Source organism: Orycteropus afer, unplaced genomic scaffold (assembly GCF_000298275.1).
Source record: "Orycteropus afer afer isolate SDZICR_OR568_19922 unplaced genomic scaffold, OryAfe1.0 scaffold00008, whole genome shotgun sequence".
Lineage (NCBI taxonomy): Eukaryota > Metazoa > Chordata > Mammalia > Tubulidentata > Orycteropodidae > Orycteropus > Orycteropus afer.
In genome coordinates, this window is record NW_006921595.1 from 16,534,251 (window position 1) to 16,561,119 (window position 26,869).

At 37.1% G+C, this 26,869-nt stretch overlaps 1 protein-coding gene across 1 annotated transcript in view; it reads right to left on the minus strand.

The window, feature by feature from the left end:
- The window catches only part of ABCB5 (ATP binding cassette subfamily B member 5), a 193,493-nt gene that overhangs the window by 95,031 nt on the left and 71,593 nt on the right, over nt 1–26,869 (minus strand). Inside the window, 5 exon segments of the mRNA XM_007946604.1 lie at nt 1,043–1,214; nt 1,299–1,490; nt 8,783–8,837; nt 11,789–11,939; nt 14,011–14,062. Coding sequence (XP_007944795.1) covers nt 1,043–1,214; nt 1,299–1,490; nt 8,783–8,837; nt 11,789–11,939; nt 14,011–14,062 — 622 coding nt within the window.

A 26,869-nucleotide genomic window follows, 5' to 3' on the forward strand; every position in this document is an offset into this window, starting at 1 on the left:
AATAATAATAATAATACTGCCCCTGAGTTGATTCAACTCATAGTGACCCCTCCATGGGTTTCTGAGGTGGTATCTCTATGGAAATAGATTGTCCAATCTCCCTTCCGAGGTGTGGCTGGTGGGCATGGGCACGAACCTCCAGCCTTCTGCTTAGCAAATGCCTTAGGCACCATGCTACCAGAACTCTCAGAGTAAATAATATATTCCATTAATAAGAGCTGATTTTATATAATACATGCTTGGATGGCTGTTAAAAACAGAAGATAGTGTGAGCTGAATAATACTCATATTTTCTGAATGCATTTAGTAAAGATAATTATTCCTGTAATATAAAACTGGAAGGGAAGCTGCACCTAGCACATCATCTTGTATACAATGGATATTTAATAAATGCTTGCCAAATTAAATGGAAGGAAGCTAGAAATTATTTACCCTGGCATCTCAAGTCATGTGAACAACTTTGACCTTTCCTTGCTTCCTCTTTATGACCAGTTTTCACAATAGCAGGATTTAGACTCTTGTTCCTGTTAAACGCCTTGCCTACCTCTCGCTCCCTGGGCAGTTAAGGCCTCTGATCTTAGTAATATACTAAATATGGGTAATCTTCCTACTGAGGGATTCTCATTTCAAAATAAGCTGGGGTTGGAGATTTTGACAAAGGGTAGCAAGGTCAACATTAGAAGTCAGAGAAAGTAAAGATTTTTCACCTAAACACCCAATCCTATTGTTAAGGAATTATTTAACTATAAAATCTGTCTGGAAATTTGGAACACAAGAAGCTCTCACAGTAGGAACAATAAAGGATCCAATGTATAATAGCATAATACTTTACCAAGGCTATTATTTGAAGCTTCATTAGGCTGCTAAATGAAAAGGAATTTCTTTCTCTCTTTCTTTCTTTTTTAAGAGTTAGATATTTACAAAACCCCATATTTTAGCCAAATATATCAAAAGTATAATGTCTCTTTGCATTCTGGGACATGAAAAATGAATAGAAATTCTTATTCGATAAACTCTCCTACTGCATTAGCCATTTGCCTACCCTGGAACACACTGCTGCTGAAGCCATTATAAGTGGAGCTGTGGACAGAGTCACTAGGGTGAGTTTCCAGCCCTTCACCAAACCAATTGTTAGGCCAATAGAAAAAGTAGACATGTTTTGAAACAGCAGAGCAAACTTGTCTCCAATGCCATCATTGATTTTGTTGATGTCCCTGAAAGAAGCAGATAAAATTAGTAGGTCATGTATATGTTGTAAATGAAAACAAAATGGATGTACTACACATCTATCCTCTTACTCAGTCATGCGAGTATTGAGTTCGCTGATGTCACAGCCATCAAACCAGCCGATGTCTTGTGCCAAAATTGAATGAAAAAACTGTTTTCGAATTCTCTTGGTCTGCCGTGCTGCAGTTATAATCCAAAAAGAAATCTGCATGTAGCCAAAAATCAAAGCAGTCAATCCTATTCCAGTATAATACAGTGTCAACCTGCGAAAGAATGATTGTAAATGTTAGTGTGAGTGATGCACATTTTTCCCCCTTGTTAATAAAAAAGAAATCAAATAAATTATTTAATTGTAGGAAGAGATCCTAGAACCTATAAAAGAATTTAAATAAACATCCACGAGAAAGAGTGTAATGATCTATTTTTCCCTGCTGAGATATATAGAGTATTATGTTTACACTATTAGTGGAAATTAGCACTTTAAAACATATTTGTTATTCATATTCTACATCAGTGTTTTTAATAATTCAACTTGAAAAAGTTGCATTTAAAATCAGTAGAATTAAGAAATTTGCATGTGGAACAAGAGGGTAAAGAAAATGAGAGTAGTCAAAAGCATTTGATAAAAAACTTTAAAAATATACATGGGATTTAAAAATTGAGTTTACTCTAAGGAAATAGGTACAAAGATTAGTCCATATAGATGTTGACTGTAGCATTAATAATAAAGCTGAAAGCTATCTAAATATCTAACTAGAGACCAGATAGGAAATGGTCATTTAATAACCATTTACTGAGTGCTTGCTTCTTGTGAAGTGCTAAAATACAACCATGAGCAAAATCATAAATCTCCATACTTAAAGACTTTACATTCTGGTGGGAGGAAACAGACAATAGACAAATACAAGAATTTCAAACTGGTCTGTGAAGGAAATAAACAGGGTGTTCATCACAGAGTAATTGGTGGTGCACGTGGGTTGGAAGAAGTAGTGCAGATAAGTAGTAGAGTGGTTAAGGAAAGCTTCCTTGTGGAAGTGAGATTATATCAGATATCCAAAAGACGTAAAGGAACCAGCCATGAAAAGAGCAAGAAGAGCATTCCCGAGACAGAAGGAAGAGTAAGCATACAGGTCAGAGGCAGGGGAAAAGTTTAGCATGTTGAAAATGGTAGTCCGAAACACTGGAAGGGGATCTAAGTTGAAGATGCAAATTGAAAAGTCATCAGCTTATACGTGGTAATTACAAGAAAGAGACTAGAAAATAAAGTGGATTGGTAGTTATCATAGACTGGAGGAAGTGGGGAATGGGGACTTATTTAAACCAAAAATGACCCAAGAGACTGGCAAAAATAAGAAAGAAAGAGAGAGAGGGGGAGAGATACATGGACAGAGAATGCAGTATATAGTATAGGCAAAAAAAAAAAAAAAAAAAAAAGAGACCAAAGACTGATCTCAGTGACTCTCCAAACATAGAGTTTGGGATGAAGAGAAAAAGCCTAGAAAAGAAGTTGAAAATAGCCAATGAGATGGTTGGAAAGTCAGGAGAATATGGTACCAAGAAAAACACAAGAGGAAAATCAATGTTTTCTAATAAGTGGAAATGTTCAAGGACAGGATAGAATATTAACGCAGGTTCATTAAAAATCATGTTATTAATACTTTTTTAATGTATTGGAAAGTCATTTACAATACTGGAAGAGGAGAATGGGTTACAAAATAAAATGAACACATGAAATGCAAGACTTGTACATTGAAAACTATAAAACACTTTTAAAAGAAATTAAAGAGGATCTAAATAAATGAAAAGATAGTCCATGTTCATGGATTGGAAGACTTTCCATTGTTAAGATGACAATTCTTCCCAAATTGGTCTGTGGATTCATTACAACCTCTGTCAAAATCCCAGCAGGCCTTCCCCCCCACCCCCATAAACTGACAAGGTGATCCTAAAATTTATAAAGAAATAGAAAGAACTCAGAATATCCAAAAATTTTTTAGAAATAAGAAAAAAGTAGCAAGACTAATACTTTCTGATTTTAGATAAAGTATTTCTTTACTAGACAGCTGTTAGAGTGGTACTAAGACAGAGTGGTACTAGAATAAGGTTAGACAAATAAATGGAACAGAATTGAGAATTCAGAAATAGACATGTATGTTTATGGAAAATTGATTTTCAATTCAATGGAGAAGAGATAGTTGTTTTTTTTTTTTTTTTTTTTTAACAAACAGTCCTGGGACAACTGAATATGTGAATACTACATGCAAAAAAGAAATTAATTCAAAATGGATCATAGACCTAAGTGTAAGAGCCACAACTGAAATTTCTAGAAAAAAACAGGAGAAAATTTTTATGATCTTGAGTTAAGCAGAGAATTATTAAATTCAAAAGCAGGATAAATCAATAAATTGGATTCAAAATTTAAAACTTGCTAAATAACAGATTGGCTCACTAATCATGAGTATCACCCATAAGTACTGTACTCTTAAAAAAATCACTATATGAGCAAATGAACACTTACTTTAAAACAAAGATGAGAGTATAAGGGGGGGGGGAGGGAAACTAGATTAATGGAAATGGAGTCACCAGAACAGAAAAAAAAAAAAAAAATGAGCATGTTCATGTATTGTAAACAATATAACTAATATTACTGAACAATTTGTGTGGAAATTGTTGAATTAGATCTAAACTGCTGTGTAAACCTTCACTGAAAGATAATCAAATATAATTTTTTAAAATTTAAAACTTACGTGCTTCAAAAGAAACCATTAAGAAAATAAAAGCCTAACCACAGACCAGAAGAAAATATCTGCTAGTCATATGTATCTGATAAAGAGCTTGTATCCATAATTTATAAAGAACTCTTACAACTCAATAATAAGACAAAAAGAGCAACTCAAAAATAGGTAAAATAATTGAATAAACATTTCACCAAAGAAAATATGCAAACAGCTAAAAAATATGTGAAAAGTGCTTATCATTATTAGTTATTAAAAAGTAAAAATACAAACTCAATGCTGTCAAATCAATTCTGACTCATAGTGAGCCTTCCTTGGGTTCCCCAGGTGGTATCTCTATGGAAGTAGATTGCCCAATCTTTCTTCCAAGGAGTGGCTGGTGGGTTTGAACCACCAGCTTTCTGGTTAGCAGTCAAATGCCTTAAGCACTGCATCACCAAATTCAAATTAAAACTATAATATAATACCACTTCACATCCAGTAGAATGGCTATAATCAAAAAGATAGTCAATAACAAGTGTTGGCAAGGTTATGGAGAAACTGGAGCCCTCATACATTTCTGAGTGGGTGGGATAGTTGGTGTAAGTAAAATGGTATAACCACTAGAAAACAGTTTGGCAGTTTCTTAAAAAGAAACTTTTCTTACCATCTGACTCAGCAGTTCCACTCCTAGATATCCACCCAAGAGAAATAAAATAATATATCCACACAAACACTTGTACATCAATGTTCATAGAAGAATTATTCAAAAATAAAAATGGGCCAAATGTCCATCTACTGGTGAACAGATAAACAAAATGTAATATATCCTTGAAATGGATTACTACTCAGCAATAAAAAGGAACAAACTACAGATACATGTTATGATATACGTGAATCTCAAATACATTATGGTAAGTAAAAGAGATGTCCCTGGGCAGCACAAATGGTTAAGCATTTGACTACTAACTGAAAGGTTGTTGGTTTGAACACACCCAGAAGCCCCTCAGAGAATGTTGTGTTGTTGTTATGGGCTGTGGAATCAGACCCGACTCATAGCGACCTCTCCTTGGGTTGCCGAGGCGGTATCACTAAGGAAGTAGATTGCCCAACCTTCCTTCTGAGGAGTGGCTGGTGGTTAGCCTCAGAGAGTAGGTCTGGTGATCTACTTAGGAAAAATCAGTCATTGAAAATGACTTAAAAGAAACTCTAGTCCTAAAGCTCAGGTAATTTATTCTGCATCAGAGAATGAAGTTACCCTCGGGCCTGGCCTTCGGATTAAAAATCACCTGCAAATTGAGGTTGATTTAATGTCGCCCTTAACTGAGCATTTGTTGTTTTTAGCTGCCTTCCAGTTGCCTGACTCATGGCTACTTCGTGAATGAAAGGGTTTTCACTCGCTGATGTTTGGGAGAAGATTTCCAGGTTTTCTTCCTAGTCTGTCATAGTGTTGAAGCTCTACTGAAACCTCTAGCATCACGGCAACACCCAAGTCCCCAGTGACAGACGAGTGGTGGCTTGAGATGAATTGGTCACGAATTGAACCCTGGTCTCCCACGTAGAAGACTAGAATTCTACCACTGAACCACCACTGCCCTCTTATTATTATTATTGATCATGTATAATGTGTGAAATATTATGCCAGGCCCTGTATATATCTGAATATTAACCTCTAGAAGCATTGTATATGGAAAATACTAATATCGTATTTTACAGATGATGAAACTGAAACTCACACAAAGTAGTTACCTAACAAGCTCTATAACTAGACAGTATAACTGTCCATGATTTGAATCTTGAACCTGTGATATGAATTACCTGGCAAGATTTCTGAAGAAAATGGATGGTCAAATAGGTTTGGGAAAGACCGCATAGCTAGCTCCCTTCCCTTTTTAAGATTAACACATATTAATGCATTAAAAAAATCCAAAAAAGATACCACAAAGAAACAGTTTCACAAATAGTCTCAGCCCATGGACTATGACCATCCCCCCATCTTTCTAATGTATCACCTGTTAACATTCCTCAGATACACTGAAAAGAATTAGGAAATCAACTGGAGTACAACTTCTGCAGTAGAATTTGCTGTTATCTCTCAGCTAATATCTGATTTTAGCATCTTTCTTAGAAACAGAACTCCCGTTTTTTTTTTTTTTTTTTCTCTTTTGGAGTAGCAATATGGCCAGCTAAAATGGATGTGACTACATACTTAGTATCAGACAATTTTTAGGTTTAAATGTAATTGTTTGGTGGAACATCTGGCAAGCCTGTTTAAAGGAAGCTGATTCAACTAGGATTCCATTTTTTGGGAGGTTGGGGGTGCTTTCTTTCTTCCTCTTTCTACCTACTGGCAGGAGCTCTGGCAGCCATTTTTGACCAGAGAGTGATGTTGATGATGGAAGCCAGGACAAAGATGCTGGAGTAGAATGACAGAAGGATCCTGGGTTCTTAACAGCTAGTGAACCATGTTTCAGTGTTAGGCTGCCTATCTTCATGTGTTTATGTGTGAGACAAATAAATTTTTCTCCTATTTAAGCCACTATTAAGATTGATTTTACAGTAAATGCAGTTATACCTAACCAAACATAGACTTGGTCATCTACCTTTCCCCTTGATTTTTACTTAGGTTATAGAAGATATACCAGAGGAGCAAAAAAAAAAAAAAGGGGGAGAAGATGCTTAGAAGTTAATACAGATTTAGTTAACTAACTCTTGATCGTAAAACAGGAGACATCACATTCATCGGTAGTAATCTGGGGACTATGTAGTCATTTACAATCTGGAGTCAACAAGAAAGGTCAAATTATTTTCAGAATATTCTGATTAATGAGACAAAGTCATCGACTTAATATTAAACATTAAAATTTCATAAAGCTGTGAGTCATTCTATCTGGAAAATAATTTTCCAGGTAGAATAAAATTCCTCAGTTTCTGATGATTATAAATAAAGAGGTATTACCTTATGCTGAATAAGCAATTTATAAAAAGAAATGCTTCCCATTAATATGTTAATTAAAATAAAAATTCCACAGGATGTTAACAGGTGTTGGGAGAAAAAAGTGAGATTTCCTGGTCAAATAGGTTTGAAAAAGTTATATTAAACAAAGTTAACTAAATGGAGCCTTTAATATGCTTATACATATTGTGTGCATTCAAGATGAAGCTCTCAGATATAGCGATTAACAGACCATTTGACCATGGAAACTTTCTTCATCATGTATCTCATCTACTTCTAAAACATAGAAATATTGTTTCTGAAACATACAAATATTGTTTCTGAAACATACAAATATTGTTTTAGAAACAATAGCACAACAAATGCTGTGTTATAAATTTTAAGAATATGTCCTTATACATTAGGTAATCTTTCAATAACTTCATTTAGACACAGCTTTTTATCTCTGTCTTATCCTTCCTTTTATTGTCATTTTGAATTCTTTCCAATGGATTCAGCTTTTTTTTAAAATTCTAAGCCTATTTTTGGCAAGAAGGTCATACTTCATGATCGTACGTCAGAACTCTGCTTTAATACTGTAAGGCTAGGATTCAGTGGAAGGCAATACCCTGGATCCTAATTAGGAATTTTTAAAACTCCACATATAAAGACATTTTATGTAAAAGTTGCTAAGAGAGAAAATTTTCCCTCAAAGAAAGTTGAGGCTTGCAAAAAGCACAGCTCATGGGACCACTATTCCCATTGTCACACAGAACAGTGCTGTCCAATAGGACTTTCTGTGGTGATGGAATTGTTCAATAACTGTGCTGCTCAGTATGGCAGCCGTTAGCTACGTGTGGCTATTGGGAACTTGAAATGTTGGCTGTAAAGTGATTTTTAAATTTTATTTAATTTTAATTAACTTAAATTTAAATAGCCACATGTCGCTGTGTTGGATGGTACAGGTGAAGGATATGGTCAAGAAGTTGTCACTACAATGTGATGGGTATTCTCTGGGTTTGTGCAACATAGAGGCCTCACTTCCAAGAGAACATAAGGAGGGAGGACTTAGGTTTATAGTAAAGATTCTGAGAGTTCTACTGAGACACTAATGATAGTAGGCAATATATTCAGTAAAGAAACATCTATGACAAACAAACTCAGCATATCTGAATAAAGCATACTGTTTAACATATAAAATAACAAAAACAGAATGTCCTTAAATATAATTTACTTATTTTTCAGACTTGGCACTTTTCAGTTTGAATCAAATTTTTATATCAAACTATGTAATATGATATTTTATTCAGACTAATTTGGGAAACTAATTACATTATATATGTAATTAGTTTCCCAAATTAGTCTGAATAAAATTTTACTAAATTTATTTGTTGTGCAAATCTTTTTGGTTTTAAAAGTTTATGTTGTTGCTGTTATGTGTCATCGAGTCAGCCCCTACTCATAGCGACCCCTCCTTGGGTTTCCGAGGCGGTATCACTATGGAAGTAGATTGCCCAACCTTCCTTTATAGTAATGGCATATTCTGTAAGGATTGAAAGGAAAACAACTTAAAACAGAAAAACTTGTCCTTTATCTTCTACTACACGTACCTTTAGTTCTAGGGGACAAAATTGATATAAAAATGCAAATACCCACATATTTTCTATTGATGACCATTTTGTCAAATATAATCCAAAGCGTATGAACTTACAAGCCATTCAAATAGAAGAAAAATTATGGAGTAATTATGTTTTATATACATAATGAAAGAAGAGGACATATTTGCTTTAATCACTTATATGTAATATTAATGATCAGATAAAACTTTTCAGTTGTTTTTTTCTTTATATGTATTGAATAAAGCAGCATGCAATGAACCTGATGCTAACACCTCATTTGGACTTACAGCATCGTGTCTTCATTTGCCTTCTCTTGGGACTGATTACAGTTCTGATAATTTGCTGTAAAAAGGATTTAAATTACAAAGAAAATTAGTTTACAATAAGCCATACTATTTCATAGATAACTCTCCAAACCAAATGAAGGACATTCTCAAGAAAATAGACATACTGCTCATCCACAGGTTTATGATCATATTGTGCTCTATTCTTTCATCTAAGATTTGAAATAATTATCTCTGCTCTTAAGAAAAGGAACTCTGGTGGCACTGTGTTTAAAGCACTGGGCTGCTAACCAGAAGGTCGGCTGTTCAAACCCACTAGCTGCTCAGTGGGAGAAAAGATAAATAAGTCTGCTTCCTACATATCTACAGCATTGGAAGCCCTATGGGGTAATTCTACTCTGTCCTATAGGGTTGCAATGAGTTGGAATGGACTTGATGACTGTGGCTTTATTTTGGGCTCTTAAGGAGCACTTACACAACATCAAAAATTACAGGAAAATTTTAATGACGTAGCTAATACCTGTAGAACATCTCTGATTTCAGGAAATAGTTTGATAAGTAACAGTAGTAGAATTCCCCTTTCTCTTCTGAGATTATACGTATAGAATTCAGTTTGAAATACCTCAGGGAATGATTTAAAAAGTCCAAGAAAAAGCAAGAAAATGTGTGTAAATTCTAGAAGAAGCCACAGGAAGAACAAATAAAACTCTTTGAAATCTGTTTGGTTTAACCAGGGTAGCCACATAATAAAAGAGTGTTTAAAACAATCCTTGGGTTATAAGTTTTCTACATTAAAAGTTTCTGTGTGTTTTAGTATACCAAGTCATAATTTCACTCACAGCACATAACAGTGATCAACATCCATTGTCATCATTTCTTTTCAGCAACCCTTGAAATGGATCACAGCATCATAACTCTTCATCATATACATACCATGACATCATTATCACATATTACAAGATCTGTGCGCTTTATATACAAGCAAACACTCATTTTTCTCTATGCTACTTATGGAATTGTGGCAGGAAAAAATTTGTAAAGAACCTTAGTCCAAATATTAGAATTGACATTGCAGAAATGAAGAGATTAAAACTTAGTAGAAAGTTTTAATGATGTTATAACTGAGTTAGTAAAGATAGTGAACATTACTCAATAAATGGTACCCACAAAAATAGGACTACTGCATTTTGGAGATTATATAATTTTAGTTGTAGGAGCATGCAGTTATCTTTCAGGAAATCACTCTTGGAAGGTTGAGGGTATATCCCCTTAATGTATCTAATTGTATGTGATATGTTATAATATACCAGTAATATCCATGAGTTTGTCAAATCTTTATTTTGCTTGTTTATACATTCACCACCTTTGATAAAATACATCACAGAACTCTTGAATACTGAAGAAGCCTTACACAAAAACAAAAATTAGAGTTCACAGCAGTATTAGTCAGGTATTTACTGCCTGCCCTATCTAAAGCAAGTAAGGCAATATGCAATGGAAGATGTAACAAAAGCAATACTTCCATCAACAATTACTTTAAAACAAAGATGAGTAGATAAAGGAACAGGGATATAGTACTGGAAACAGCAACCAAAAGTCAATTAAAGAAAATGTTGACACATTGTAGAAAAATGTACTGACTCCACTGAACAATTTTTGTAGAAACTGTCAAAATGGGACCCAATATGCTGTGTAAACTTTTGCTGAAACCACAAAAGAATATTATTGAAAGACAGAAATATTCCCAAGCCTACTGCCTTAGGTGGCTAGTGTAATTATTCATTTGTTCATTCAGAGAGGCATAGCTGGCAATCAATACATATCTGCACAGCGATTTGGATCCATTTGTTGAACAATCAGTAATGGCAACCTTAATTTAATCTATATCACTAAAATATGAAGAGACTCCACAACTGTGTAGATGGGAAACCATCACTTGAAAGAATATAGAGGTGAAAGCTATGAATTCATCGCACTCAATAAGACTGGACACTTGAAAGATTATTTGAGTGGAAAATAAGATGGAATAAATAAGCATTTAAGTCAAATAGGGCAAAGAAGGAGGTACAGTGGCACAGAGCTAGGCTATTTGTCCCAGTTATAAGGAACAGCTAGAAGGACACTTCCTAAGGTAGAATTTGGGACAAAACATGCGAGGCACTAGGGAATTACTAATATTGATAATATCCATCACACAAAAAGATTGTAGATGTTCTCTATGTCAGTGCATCTGAGAATTGCTGGAACTTATATCTAAAGAGTAATGTCAGCCTGAAGGACATAATCCTGATACAGGATGCTGAAGAGGTAATGATATGTAAAGGATGTCTACAAACACAGGTGATACAAGAACACTTTTTCTCCTACACTGATTGTAATTTCTCCTCCTATCTATTCGGGGCATTTTTCTCTAGTACTATAACTTTCTGCATGTTCTTTTCTCCATCCTTGCAAAATCACGTTCTACAGTGCCAGACATATCTATGTACTGTTAAATAAATACTAAGTAGTTATCGAAATGGTTTAGCCATTCTTGATTTCTTACTTCTAAAGGGTGAAACACAGTGGCCTGGAATGACCAAAGCCTTTGATTATATTCTGAGATAACGCCATTTGTAATAGAAAATTCTTTGAATTTCTAGACAGACAGGTTGATCCATGGTGATTCTCAGATGACTCATAAACTAAGTACTGTTAGTAAATTAAAAGTATATTTATATTTGTAGGAACTCTTAAAGCAATTATCTAAATATTGTATTTTAGATAGCTGACATGAATATAGAATATAAAAATATTATTTGAGAATAAAGCCATCACTTTAAGAGCTCATAGTTTCTTTGTGGATGTTTCCTACTCCCTAGCAAAGTACAAGAATAAATGACTTGATAGATGTTGTTATTATATAGATACTATCTGACAATACAATAATCTGTATTGTAACCTCAATGGTTTTTATTATTTTATGCTTTCGAATCCTCAGTAATACAGAAAAACAAATTTTGTACTCACTTGTGTTGGTTATGATTAGACAACCACTAATTAGGTTATCACTCATTTTTCCTAAAACCAGTGACATTACAGGAAGACAGGCTCCATTCATCAGAGATGCCAGTAATCCCAGGACCATGAGTGTGATGTCCAGTCCATCAGCAAAGCGAAACTGAGGAAAACAAGTGAAACACAGTACAGCATTACAGCTGCAGGCAAACTGGTTTTAGCTGTTAAATAAGTGATGCTTCACAAATGGATTAAAAGTTTGAAGGTATAAAATTGTCTTAAGGATTATTTTGGAAACATTATTAAAAAATCAAGAAGTAAAATTTGTGCAAATTATAGATATGTTAGGCCAGATGTGGGTGTGAATCAGAAACTTCCTTCCACTTGATTGATTCTGGAATAAATTAAGCTAATTTGAATCAGGTAGTTGACTGCTAACCAGAAGGCTGGCAGTTCAAACCCACCAGCCATTAATAGGAAGGAAGGTTGGGCAATCTACTTCAATAATGACACCACCTCGGAAACCCAAGGAGGAGTCTTTATGAGTTGGGTCCACTTGACGGCACATAACAACAACAACAGTAATGACAATACCTTTGGTTATGGAAAATTAATCTGCAACTTTTTGCCAAATCTGTTTCCTAGGTTTGTCAGCGCTATAGCAGTTGATACAATGAAGCAGAGTGAATGGCAGCAATCTAGTAAAAATTAGTTCACCAAATATGATTGATTATATTCTTGATTCTTGTTTTAAAGCCCCAGATTTTTTTTTCACCCAGGATAATATCTGTCCTTTAATATAATTTTCAAGGTTGTTTTGAATAAGAAAGAAATACCTGAAAGTCAATACTGACTCCTTTATATCCTATTCTATAGAAAACCCCCAAAGCACTATTCCAAAATTAAAATATGAACAAAACTTGAAAGCTTGGATTAATTATTTTACTGAGACGGGCCAAGATAAAATGTAAGATAGTATTATAATATAATTAGATTTGAGTAAAAGCCAGAGGAACTTAGTTGCTATTTCGTGAGTGGAGACTGAAAAATGTCATGCTTTTCCATTCATTCATGAAACAACCAAACCAAAACAAAAAAAAAACCAAAACTCACTGCCGTGGAGTTGATCCCAACTCATAGCCACCCCTCCTTGGGTTTCCAAGGCGATATCAATATGGAAGTAGGTTGCCCAATCTTCCTTCCCAGGAGCTAATAAATATTTATGGTGTAAGTTCCACAGAGTTGTAGTCAGTACTAGAGATGAGAAGAGGGTAACTGCTCTCCCACCTTTGCCAAGAGTAGATTTTTATCTCCTTGGTAAAGTTTGTCATGTTCTACTACTTCACAGGTTCTTTTTAGTCTGATTTTTGAACAGACACTGTTTCCTGTGCATTTCTAATGACAATGAAAGCCACATTGGCACAGAGATTAGAGCAGGAGGAGGAGATGCCTGGGAACATGCCTGTGAATATTCCTTGAACGTAATTCTGAAGATGTATGCTAACTCTAGAAATACTTTCTGATATATTAAGAAAAAAGAAAAAAACAAGCCCAAACCTGTTGCTATCAAGTTGATTCCAACTGAAAGAGTAAAACTGCTCCATAGGGTTGCCACAGTAGTAATCTTTATGGAAGCAGACTGCCACATCTTTCTCCTGGGCAGTTGGTGGGTTTCAATACGTGATCTTGCAGTTGGTAGCCAAGTGCTTAACCTTACTGCACTACGAGGGCTCCCAATCTGATATATAGCATTTATAAAATATTTAGATTCTTATTTTTTTATTTTAAAAGGATTTATTATAATTTTAAAAATAATAAAAGCAATATATCTCAATGTATAATCCCAGAAAATAGTGAAATATAAAATAGTAATCCCCTCAGTACTCAGAAATAACCTCTGATAACATTTATGAATATTGGAAAAAATATGTATATGTGTGGAGTCACTGTATATATAGTGATATTTTTTTCCTTCTTAATTTAGCTTTGCAACACACTATTGAATCACTAGAAATTTATTTATGGAAGTTGTGTTGTTTATTTTTCTTATCCCTTATCATGGAATTTTAAGATTGTTAACCTCTTTTTCCTATTGGAAGTAACACAAGGATTGATTCTTTTTTTTGTCCCCCAAATAATGAATGTTAACTATTAAACAAACACAAACATTCCATTTACTACTACCAATTCTCTAAAATTTTCTTATTCACATATTTACAACTGATTTGACTCACTATCTCAATAGGTCCAACAGCATGTTTCACTCTTGGCAGTTCTTGCAGCGTTCTGAAAAAATGAATGTTTAAAACAGAAAGGTTACAATGTGAATATGATGTGCATAATTTTAATTAAAATTTTCGTCACATTTAATCTTTGATGGTTGTTGTTAATTGCTGTCATTGACTTATGGTGGCTTCAAGTGTACCATACGGTTTTCAAGGCTGTGACCTTTCAGAAGCAAAACACAAGGCTTGTTTTCCAAGATGCCTCTGGGTGGATCTGATCTGCCAAACTTTTGGTTAGTAGTTGATTTTACTAGCAAATTTATATTAATACTGAAAACTTTAAAATAATCTTGATGGACAATACAAAGATATTTAGTATAATCACTGAGAAAATAAGTTCTTTTTGGCTGCCCCTAAGTTTCTGAGGGTAACAACTAAAGACACTCCTCTGCAGTAATTTTCTTCTTTTTTTTTTTATAATATTGAATAAAGTCTCATAGGATTACATTAAATGAGAAATGAAACTTGACTTTCGGCTTCAAAATTTAATTTTGGAAAAGGGGATCACAGTATCCCCCAAGTGGTGCATCTCTGCTGATTAAGCAGTGCAAGATGCTGTAATTAATCCTAAAAGCAAAGGCTGAAAATAGGATAATTGAAGAAAAGAAAAGAAAATCGTGTTAGTAAATGAAACAACCACTAATCCCTGCTTTTTGATCAAAGAAGTCTAGATACTACCTAACCCCATTCTAGCTTTTATAACTCTACAAACAGTGTGCATTCTTGTCTCATTTGAACTCTTGTCCATTTGTCAGAGTTGCTTGTTCTTTTCTGGGCTTTTTTTTTAGAAAACTGATTTGGTGTTAACTAGCATTCTTTTGTAAGCTGCAGTCAGCAGCCCACGGTCTTACCAGAACTTAAAAAAAAAGACATGATATTTTATATTTAGTGTTTAGTTCCATCCTGCCTAACTAACTTTGTAGTACTTTTCCAAGTGCGTACCAGACACTACAGCTGTGTCACCTATAAGTTCCAGACTTTTCTTCTTTTTCTTGATAATCTTGATTTCAAATATTTTTGTCACCCATGTCATTTATAAGGAGCTCTCTTGGCATAGTGCCTAAGGCATTTGACTGCTAACCAGAAGGTTGGCTATTCAAACCTACCAGCTGCTCAGCAGGAGAAAGATGGGGTAATTTATCAGATCTTTTATACCATAGTTATGTGTCCTCATCTTTCCATTGGAAACACTTATTGAGAATGTTTTCCTTATTTTTTATTGTGATTTGGGTGAAAGTTTACAGAGAAAATTTGTTTTCCTTACAGCAGTTCATACACATTTTGTTTCATGACATTGACTTCAATTATAACAGCTCTTCCCATTTCCTTCCTGTAGTTACCTCTTCTTTTGCGTGCATGCCTGTCCCCTGAGCTATCTCCCTATGCAAATACTGCCCTTCTGTTCTCTCATGATTTATCATTCTAAGGAGTGTATCTACCTGATGTAAATGTTCACCCTATATGTCTGTCCATTGTTTGGCTGGAAGCCACAGGAGTGAGTTCAGTTCCAGATCTGAAGAGTAACTAGGGGCCATAGTCTCAGGGTCTCACCAGGCTCTATCAGACCAGTAAACCTGGTCTTTTTTTTTTTTTTTTTTAAATTAATTTTGATTTTTGCTCCACATTGTTCTTCCACTCTGTCCAGGATCTCCTGCACTGATCCCTTTCTGAATGGTTGAGAGTAGAAGCTGGGCACCAGCTAGTTCTGGTCTCATGGTCATATAGCCTGAGGTTTGCATGGTCCACTAGTCCCTTTGATTACTTGTTTCCATGTGTCTTTGGTTTTCTTTATTCTTCCTTTCTTTGGATGAGGAGAGAACCATTGTTGCATCTAGATGGCCTCTTGCAAACTTTAAAACCCCAGCATGCATATTCTCTGTAACCATTTTTCAGAGTGAAATATCATTGTTTTACAACTAGCAAATTAGAACTCAGGAAGATTAAGTACCTCCAAGACCAAACAGCTAGTAAACAGAGAAACCAGGATTAAAATAAGGCCAATCTATTTGTAAAGCCCCATGCTTCCTATCATACCACTCTAGGAAGTGTCACTGTTTCAGGCCAGTCTTGAGGGTAGGTTGAATAGAAGCCCTCTGCCATTTGATTAGGAGCTCTGGTGGTGTAGTACCTAAGGAATTTGACTGCTAACCAGAAAACTGGTGGTTCAAATCCACCAGCAACTCCTAGGAAGGAAGATAGGACAATCTACTTCTATAGAGGTACTGCCTCGGAAACCCAAGGAGGTGTTGCTTATAAAGAAATTATAAAGTTGCTTATAAAGAAATTTCTGATATAAAGAAATTCCTGAGAAATTGCTCAGAAATTTCTTTTCCAACCCTCCAGGTATGAGAAGGAGATGGAGATTCACATTTACAACGTATTTTAAACTGGTTGATTGAATTATCTAGTAGGGCTTTGAGAAGGGGACGCAGGACTGATGGGTTCTAATACAGAGTGGTTCAGAAACAGGACTTCTTTGCTGGAATAAGAGTATGATTTGAGCCTGGGGTAAATTTTTAACCCTTTGTAACAAACAAGTTGCTCAAGAGCAAATGTGAGCTTTTAATGAAAGGAGGCCTATTAAGAACACAATAAGCAAGTACTTTGAATTTTGCCCCCCAATAAAAACTTTAATTTCTTAGCTCATATTTCAAGGAGGTCTTAATGAAAACTGTAAACTTTATTCTTTCTGGTCAGGGAAATCTGTCTATTAAACACACATACACACAGATTCCAAAACTTTAAAAGAAGACTGCCTTCACAAGAGTGAGAACTTCTTACTCTTCCCTCCAGCTTTATAACACATTGTTCTGTCAGATTGGATATGGGATGAGTCATTTAATTATATTTTCCCTGAAGTTAATGATTTACTTATGTTCTGGACCAATTTATATCACTATGCATGGATGGAAAAATGTACTTCAAGGTTGTAAAGCCCCAGAATCTTTCCACCCCCCCCACAAATGAGGATTTTACAGCTGACGACCCAGTATGTTCTCCTCCCTTGATATATTTGTTTCAGAGAAAACACTTCTGTCTCCCATTGACTTTCATGGAAAGCCTTCCAAGGAGGACTCCACGGTCTTTTAAAGCTTACTTTTTCTAAAATGGTTGAGCACAAGGGCAAGAGTGCAGGTGTGGAGGTCTAGTCCTTCAAAGACTTCCTGGGGCATGTCCCCATGGCACCCAGCTTGGGGGTGGAGCCTAAGGCATGGGGAGAGGTATTGATTACATACCACAGAGGATGAGGGACTTGATTCAGCCAGTTTACCAACATAAACCAAACCAAATCAAACCCACTGCCATCTAATTGATTCTAACTCATAACCACCCTCATAGGGTTCCCAAAACTGTACATCTTTATAGAAGCAGACAGCTTCATCTATCTCCTTTGGTGGGCTGGTGGATTCGAACCACTGACCTTTGGGTTAGCAGTACCATGTCTCAACCACAGCACCACCAAAGCTCCTTTTATCCATAGAAACGTGTTCTAGATATGCTTTAAGGTTTGCCAGCTAGAAAGCCAAGCATGCATTCCCTCTGATTCCACTTTTCATGGTTCATCCAACTCTTACTTTCAATTCCTATACCTATTTTGTTTCATATTATTTTGTCCTATTCTCCATATCCAAGAGAAATGAGGTGTACTTTCTCACTTGCTTATGGATCCTAGCAAAATTAATCATGTTCCCATCTAATTTTCTGTGGGGCTGTACATAGCAGCTGCACTCATTTGCTACTGACCTTTGTCATTTTTGGTCCACCCCTATTTCTGAAGAAATCTTATGAGGTGGGTAGTATTATGATTACAGACCTTGAGGGGTACAAATGGTTAATGTTCCTGGCTGCTAGTTGACATGTTGGAGGTTCAGTCCACTTAGAAGTGCCTTGGAAGAAAGGTCTGGTGGGCTACTTCAGATTACCCAGTGTAAACTATATCAAGCACATTCTACTTTGACACACACGGGGTTGCACTGAGTTGAAATGGAATCCAGCAACTGGCTAGTGTTATGATCATGACTATTTTATGGGAAACGGAATCACAGAGTAGTTAAGTGACCTGTGTAACTGTCCAGCTAGTAAGTAACTGGACTTGAGTCTGACTCCAGTGCCTGAACTCTGAACTCTAAACTAGTTCTTAAGAGGTAAGAAAGAACATTCCAGAACTACAGCTCTTGCTATGTCTGAAACTTCTGGATAAGGTTTATGCCAAATCCCTCCTTGTCCTAAGTGACTCCATTTTGTACTTTTCTGTCATACAATGTAGGCTGTTACTTCTGCAAAAATTTTCTGTACAGTTAGCCTAGATATGAAGAGTTTCTACAGAAAAAGGTAGTTTTGCCCTCCCTACTCTTCTTACAGATAAGCTTGTGATTAGAAATAGCCAATGCTAAGATAGCATAGTGCCTAAGGCACTTGACTGCTAACCAGAAGGCTGGTGGTTCAAACCTACCAGCCACTCCTCAGTAGGAAGTTTGAGCAATCTACTTCCATAGTGATACTGCCTTGGAAACCCAAAGAGGGTTTGCTATGAGTCAGGTCCGACTCGACGGCACCTAACAACAACCCCAACAAGCATATATTCTTCCTTTCAATGATACTTCAGGATCTTAGCTAGTCTTAAGATCACAATTATGGACATAAGTTATCATTTCCTTACAGATCTGCAATGACTTGACTTCATTTGTTAGGCTACCTAACAAATAGCCCAACAAGCTGATTATGAAGAATCTGTTTAATCTTGAGAGTGAAATTACTAATTAATTAAATAGTACCTAATAATCCAAAAAAAGCTGATACACTTTCATATTGAAAGCTTCTCCATGAAAGAATGAGCCCCAATGGGTCATAAATGCTTTGGCTATTGAGAAGGAAGACATGATACCAATACAGTGGTCCTTAGGGATATTCTTCCTCTTTTCAGAAGTCAACAATCTTAACTTTGTATAGGATACCTTTTCAATCACTGTACTGACTTCACACCATCTCCACTTATTTGACATATAAGTAAGAAAATAGACACTGTCAACAGTTTCCATTTTATAGAAACAAAAAATAATTTAATAAGACTCTCTTTAAATAAATACATTTCAGTCCCCCACTCTGTTGCCACTACCCTTAAATCATAGTGTTGGTACCCAGATATCCCCATAGTTTAATCTAATAACCAGCAATTAATATTTCATAACATCCAGGAAGAGATGGTCCCAGACCAAGACAGACACTTGAACAAATTTTAACAACTATTTATAAGACAAACTCAAAAAACGACATGAAAACAATTGAGGCTCACCTTGGTAAGTACATTATCTGCACAGTTATACCAAAATCTTATGTGGTTTCTCCCCTCTACAATTTCATGTGCTTTACAAAGCTTATTTTCTGATCACACGGTATTATCTGATTACAATAATGGTGAATATCTTTGGGGAAGCACACTATGTTCTTTTCATGCCATCCTTCACTTAGCAAACAGGTTGAGCAAGGAAAATTCACTGAGCCAATTAAGTCCTCATTTTGTTTTTAAAGATGTGTAGTATCATATACCTAGTTTCCTGTTGTTTAGTCCTATAATATTATTTTAATTAGTTGAAATAGGAATTATAATAATGACTAAAATAAATGTCTCCTTCACATGTTAGTGGCACATTTGCATAACAAATACTTATTGAGGAAAGCTAGGTCTTAACTTCCGAGTGCTGCTGTCACAGAAATACCACAAAGGAATGGTTTTAAAGAACAGAAATTTATTTTCTAACAGTTTTGGAGTCTGAAAATCTACGTAAAGCAGGATGTTGGCCCTGTCAATTCCTTATTTTTCTGCACGTAACCCTGGCTTTTCTTGGTTCCTTAGATGCTAACTTTGCATCTTCCCCAGTGTATGCCTATCTCTATGTCTAAACTTCTTATAAGTCAAAGTTGATTGGGTTTAAGATACACTCTACACCGCCATTGTCTCATTAACATAACAAAGAAAACCCTGTTTCTGAATAAAACTGATACACTTTCACATCGAAAGCTTCTCCATGAAAGAATGAGAATATAATCCTAAAACTGGATGTAAACTAAACTATGTGGGTGTAGTGTGCAGTCCAGGAGATTCTGACTCACAGAGACCTTGTAGGACAGAGCAGAACTGCCCCATAGGGTTTCTTAGGCTACAATCTTTATGGGAGAAAATCACCAGATATTTTCTTCCTCAGAGCAGGTGATGATTTTGGACGACTGACCTTTAGGTTAACAGACAAGTGCTTAATCCAGTGTTGCCAGGGTTCTTTACCACAGCTATAGAGGTCAGGATTCCAACACATATTTTGGGGGCACATGGTTCAATTCATAACATTCTACTCTTTGACCTCTCAAAAACTCATGTCCTTCCCAAATGTAAAACATAGTCCTATCACATCATCCCCAAAATTCTTAATCCATTCAATGTCAGCTCTAAGTCCAAAATCTCATCTTCTGAATCATCTAAATCAAGTGTAGGTGAGACTGTGGGTGTGTTCCATCCTGGGGCAAAAATCCTTTCCATCTGTGAACCTGTTGTAAAATACAAATTATCTGCTTCCAAAGTACAGTGGTGGGACAAGTTGAGGATAGATACTCTCATTTCAAATGGGAGAGACTGGAGGGAAAGAAGAGATCATAGGTACCAAGCAAGTTCAGGACTCAGCCAAACAAATTTTATTAGATCTCAAGGCTACTGATTAAAGTAAGACACCTTGCTTTGTCTTATTTACAAATTTCTTTTTCTGAAATAGTTCATTTACTTATTTATTTTTATTTTAAGAGCTTGTTTTATATTCAACATTCTGTGTATATTTAGTTTCACTTCCCATTCACCAAGTCCAGCCCCAACCCAGTCTCCTCCCCTTCCTACCCAGTAACCCTCCCTCATGCCCCTCATATTGATGCAATCCTGTTTGTCCTGCATTTCCTCAATTTGAATGTTGGCCTTCTGATGCCCCGTGGTCTATTGCTCTAATGGATGTATTACCATAGAGTATGTGGCTGCAGTCATCCTGGGTTGAGTGGTCTGCATGTACATCTTGTTAACTAATGGGCTGACAGCCAGCCCCTGGGGGGTGAGTTCTACCCCAGGTGCAGAATGTATTCCAGGGCCATAGTATTGGGGGTCTCATCAGACTTCATCAGACCAGTAATTCTCGTCATTATTGACTTTTTGGATTTTGTTCCATGTGTTTCCTCCCACTCTATCCAGGATCTCCAGATTTGATCCTTTCCTGAGTGGTTGGCATTGGTAGCCAGACACCATCTAGTTCTTCTGGTCTCAAGGGCCATCGTGTCCTTTGGTTGACCGCTTCCAAATTCCTTTTTTTGCATTCTTCTTCACTTCCAACCATAGGAGACCATTAGCTGCATCTTCAACGGCCGCTTGAAAGCTTCTAAGAACCCAGTCACTACTCACCAATGTAGGATGTGGAACAAGGCTTTTATGTATTTTGTTGTGCCAATTGAGTCTGGTGTCCCCAGTACTATGGTCCTGAGACGGTAGATCTATTGGATCTCTCTCCCACAGTGTCTGGGTGTCTGTGAGGGATCACTCTGTGTCTGTTGTCTATTGTTTCTGTAAGGAATGCAGATATTTTGTATCACTGGTGTTTGTGCAAGATTAGCCTCAGCTGAATCTATCCTTGGTCTAGAGTATACTCCTGTTCACTGACCCCCATCTGATCCTTTCAAATGTTTATGTGTTTATCTGTAGAACCTGGTGTTTGGTGTTAATGGTAATGCAGTATTGTGGACACATTGGTTGGTATTAGCATGTGCTGCCTATCTCTTATGTGAACAATTCGGTGTCCTCCCATTTTCCAATTATCATGGTGGTCACAGATCCTTTCCATATATCCCTCCCCCTACCCATGTCAGTGTGTGGGACCCAACCAGCCTGAAATTAATCCCTCTCCTTTCTTCCCCATCCTGGTAACCTACAAAGTGAGTTCCCTTTCCCAAGCAAACCCTTCTTTGTCTTTTTACAGTTGTTGTTGTTAAGTGCTGTTGAGTCGTTTCCGACTCATAGCGACCCCATGCACAGCAGAATGAAACACTGCCTGATCCCGTGCCAGCCCCACAATCCCTGCTATATTTGAGCCCATCATCGCAGCCACCATATCAATCCATCTCGTTGAAGGTCTCCCCCCCTTTTGTCGACCCTCCACCCTACCAAGCATGACATCCTTCTCCAGGGAATCATCCCTTCTTACAACATGACCAAAGTAGGTGAGACGAAGTCTGGCCATTCTTGCTTCCAAGGAGCATTCTGGCTGCACTTCCTCCAGGACACATCTGTTAGTTCTTTTAGCAGTCCACGGTACTTTCAGCATTCTTCGCCAGCACCACAACTCAAAAGCATCAACTCTTCTTCGGTCTTCCCTATTCATTGTCCAGCTCTCACATGCATACGAGGCGATTGGAAATATCATGGCTTATGTCAGGTGCACCTTAGTCCTCAAGGAGATATCCTTGCTCCTCAGCACTTGAAACAGTTCCTTCGCAGTTGACTTTCCCAATGCTACACGTCGTCTAATGTCCTGACTGCTGCTTCTGTTGGCATCGATTGTAGAACGAAGCAACGTGAATTCCTTGACAACCTCAATCTTCTCTCCATTTATTGTGATGCTGCTCATTGGTCCAGTTGTGAGGATTTTTGTTTTCTTTATATTGAGACGTAATCCATACTGCAGACTGTATTCTTCAGCCTTCATCAGTAGGTGCCTTGAAGTCAGCTAACAACAACAGAAGTGGTAGACTTGAGTCTAAAAATGTAGACACTGTGATGCCCAAGTTCACATTTTTAATTACTCTAAACACTTCTTTGATGCGTCTTGCCTACAATAATCTTCCTGACACCATTATTCTGGACTTATCATTAAATAGCACATTTATGAAACAGGTATATGGAGCAAAGGGTATAATTTCTTAGTATGGTTTGTCCAGGTACATATAACATGGGTACAAATTATTGCATTTATTATTTAGCCATATTATAACTATTACAACCACATGCCCCAAGTAGAAAGCCTACCACTTCAGCATAAATCAGATGTGCAACTTTTTTTTTCCTGTAGTCTCTTCTACAGTCATTTTAAAAAGAAACAGTGATTTCCTGTACTTGAATTTAAAGGACCAGATATTGCATTAGTTGCAAATATGTCCATGAAATAACATATCCAAACAAATATTTGTTGATCATCTACTGTGTGCTTAGCACTGCATACAGAAAATTACAGGTAGCAGTTCATGTCAAAAATTCCTTATGATGTTAAAAGGAATAAGATTAATATTTTGAAACAATGCATAGTATAAAGCAGAAAAAAACATCTAAGTGTGAATTTAACTGTCAGAAACTAAAACTATTAAGGCCATTTAGAGGAAAGGGAAACAACTGGATGAGACCTTTGAGAAGGGGAGAAATCTGAGCTGACCTTAAAAATGATTATGATTTATATGGGGGAGAACAAAAGTCCATTGGGACCAAGGACACAGGATGAAAGCAAATCATGGGAGAGTGACTTGAATACAGAACCTCCCCCCCCCCCCCCGCCCCAGGCTCTTAACAATTCTCTGCTAGGAATTTTTAAGAATTTGGTCATTTAAAATGACTCTACACTAAGAGGGCCATGCAAATGTGCTATTTACTCCTGTCCAGCATTTTTCAGTAGGTCTTTTTGTTAGTAGAGGGATATGGGAGGGAAATAAATCCCTGATAATATATTTCAGCTGTTTTGGGAGCAAGCCTTTCTACTTTGGACAGTCCCTCAGGTGCTCTTTCAAACTCCAGCCTTGCAAAGTGTGGAAGACAGAACGTTGTTATTGTTAGGTGCTGTCGAGTTGGCTCTGACTCATAGCAACCCTATGTACAACAGAATGAAGCACTGCCCAGTACTGTGCAAGCCTCACAATCCTTGCTATACCTGAGCCCACTGTTGCAGCCACTGTGTCTCACAGACCCTCCACTTTACCAAGCATGATATCCTTCTCCAGGGAATGATCTCTTCTGGCAACATCACCAAAGTAGATGAGAAAAAGTCTGGCCATTCTCCCTTCCAAGGAGAACTCCAGCTGCTCTTATTCCAAGACAGATTTGTTAGTTTTTCTGGCAGTTCATGGACTTTCAATATTCTAGAAGACAGAATAGTAGCCCCTAAAAGATGCACACATCTTAATCCCTACCTCCTAAACCCAGAACATGTGAATATGTTACCTTACATGGCCATAGTACCTTTGCAGAAGTGACTAAGACATGGATTTTGAGATGGAGAGATTATCCTGGGTTACCTGGGTGGGTCCAATGTACTCACAATAGTCTTTATAGTAGGGAGACAGGAGGATCAGAGTGAGGTATGAAAAGTAATGACAGAAGCAGTGGAGCCAGAGAGAAATTTGTAGATGATCCACCACTGACTTTGAAGATGAAGGTAGGGGCTAGGAGCCAAAGAATACAGATGGTTTCTGTTGTTGTTGTTGTTAGGTACTGTTGAATCAGCCTGACTCATAGCGACCCTATGTACAGCAGAATGAAATACTGCCCAGTCTTGTGCCAGCCTCACAATCCTTGCTATACCTGAGCACATCATTGTAGTCACTGTGTCAATCCATCTTGTTGAGGCTTTCCCCTTTTTCACTGAGCCTCCAGTTTACCAAGCATGATACCCTTCTCCAGGGAATGGTCCTTTCTGGCAACATGACCAAAGTAGGTGAGATGAAGTCTGGCCATTCCCCCTTCCAAGGTGCATTCTGACTTGTCTCTAGAAGCCGAAAACAAAACAAAACAAAACAAAACCAAGAAAATGGATTCTCTCCTAGAGCCTACAGAAGGAATCAGCTTTGACAACACTTTGACTTTAGCCCAATGAGACTGATTTTGGACATTTGACCTTCAGAATTATAGGATAATTTTGTGTTGTTTTAAGTCCCTGATTTTCTAATAATTTGTCACAGTAGCAATGGGTTCAGAAGACTTTAGAACACTCATGTTGCTGTTGTTGTTGTTATGTACCGTTGAGTCACACCTGACTCATAATGAGGTTTAAATAATGAATCACCTCAAAATGCTATCCTTCTCATGGCATTTTAATTTTAACTTGATTAGAAAGAACAACAAAAAATAACTTTCTAATGGTAGAATTTTACATATCAACCAAGAGGAAATGAATGTTCCTGGGGGTTGACCAGTCTTTCTGATACCTCTGACATTGTAATACCTTACTTGATCTAAGAAAAATCTGTCAGTCAACTAATTCTTAGTGATTGACAACTATGTAGAGGTTATCATAGTAAGTACAACAGAAGACAGAAAGAAGTATCAAAGAAGATAAAAATAAATATTTTGTTAATAAGGGTTCTAACTTTGAAAAAATATTTCTGGGTTCATGTATGTTTTGGTTCTCTAGTGCTACTCTAACAGACAATTCCATAAACAGGTGATCTTAACATAGAGAGATTTATTCTCTCACCATTTAGGAGGCTAGAAATCTGAGTTCAAAATGCCAGTTCTATGGGCTAGATGAAGGCCTCTCAACCTTGGGCTTCAGCTCTGCCTCTTGCTTCCAGCCTACTGAAGCTGGAGGCTTCTCCGAATTCAGGCAGCATCTGGCTGCTGAGGCTGACAAACCCAAGGTTGACAAACACAATGATACAAAGACACAGTCCCAAGATTATCAAACATCATGGCAGGCTACTAGTTTCAGTGTCAAGATCAGCTAGCAAAAATCTGAGCCTCCATGATCTGAGACCAGAAGAACTAGATGGTGCCTGGCTACCAATGCCGACCACTTGGAAAGGGATAAAAACTGGAAATCCTGAATGGAGTGGGAGAAAAATGTGGAACAAAATTCAAAAACACAAAAATGACCAGAATTACTGATTGCATAGTCTGTTGGAACCCCCGAGGCTATGGCCCCAGGTTTCCCTTTGGGCCTAGAAATAGTCTCACTCCCTTGGATTAACACTCAGCCCAACAGTAGAAAGACATACCTGCAGAACACCTACCCCAGGTGATGCACTCACCTACTCTAGGGAGATGCACCCCTTAGAGAGCAATCAGCTGTGAGACACCAGAAGGGCAGCATTCACATAGAGGAAAAGCTGGACAGACAGCAATGCATAGTTAAGAAGGGCAGAGGGAGGAAGTAGTCACAGGGATGGGTGGGGAGAGTTTGTTATGGTCGGGAATGGTAAACAGGGCATGAAATCAAATGTGAATGAATTGTTAAATGTAAAAAAAAAAAATTGCTCTGTAAATTTGCACTCAAAGCACAATAAAATTTAAAATAAATAAATATCAGTAGTCAACATAGCAGACTGCTGAATGAAGACTCAGCTACATGCAGGGTCCAAGTGTACCAAAAACTCCAAAGACATTTCTCAATGTTTCTTTTTATATACTGGATGCAGACCACATCTCTAAGGCAGCTACTCAGCTGCTCCAGTAGATTCCACCATAGAGCTGATTACCAATCTCATCATTGAGAACAACTACCACCAGATGTTCAGCCACTCAAAACCAGGCCTGTGATAGTTGAAGATGTGTCAACTTGGCTGGACTCCAGTTGTGAGTGGTGGTTCCCATGATGGATCACATAACTGAGTTCTAAACAGCCGGTCTGCCTAAGGGGAGTTTCCCCAGGGGTGTGGCCTACCTGCAATGCTATCCCAGGGACAAGCTGGAAGAACGGCATTCCGGACTATATACTTCCTGGAGCGAGCAGCTCGCTGCTCGCCCTGGAGGTTTTCGGATTCATTCTTTGTTGGGAACAGCGACCAGCGCACTGCGTGTCAGCTTGAT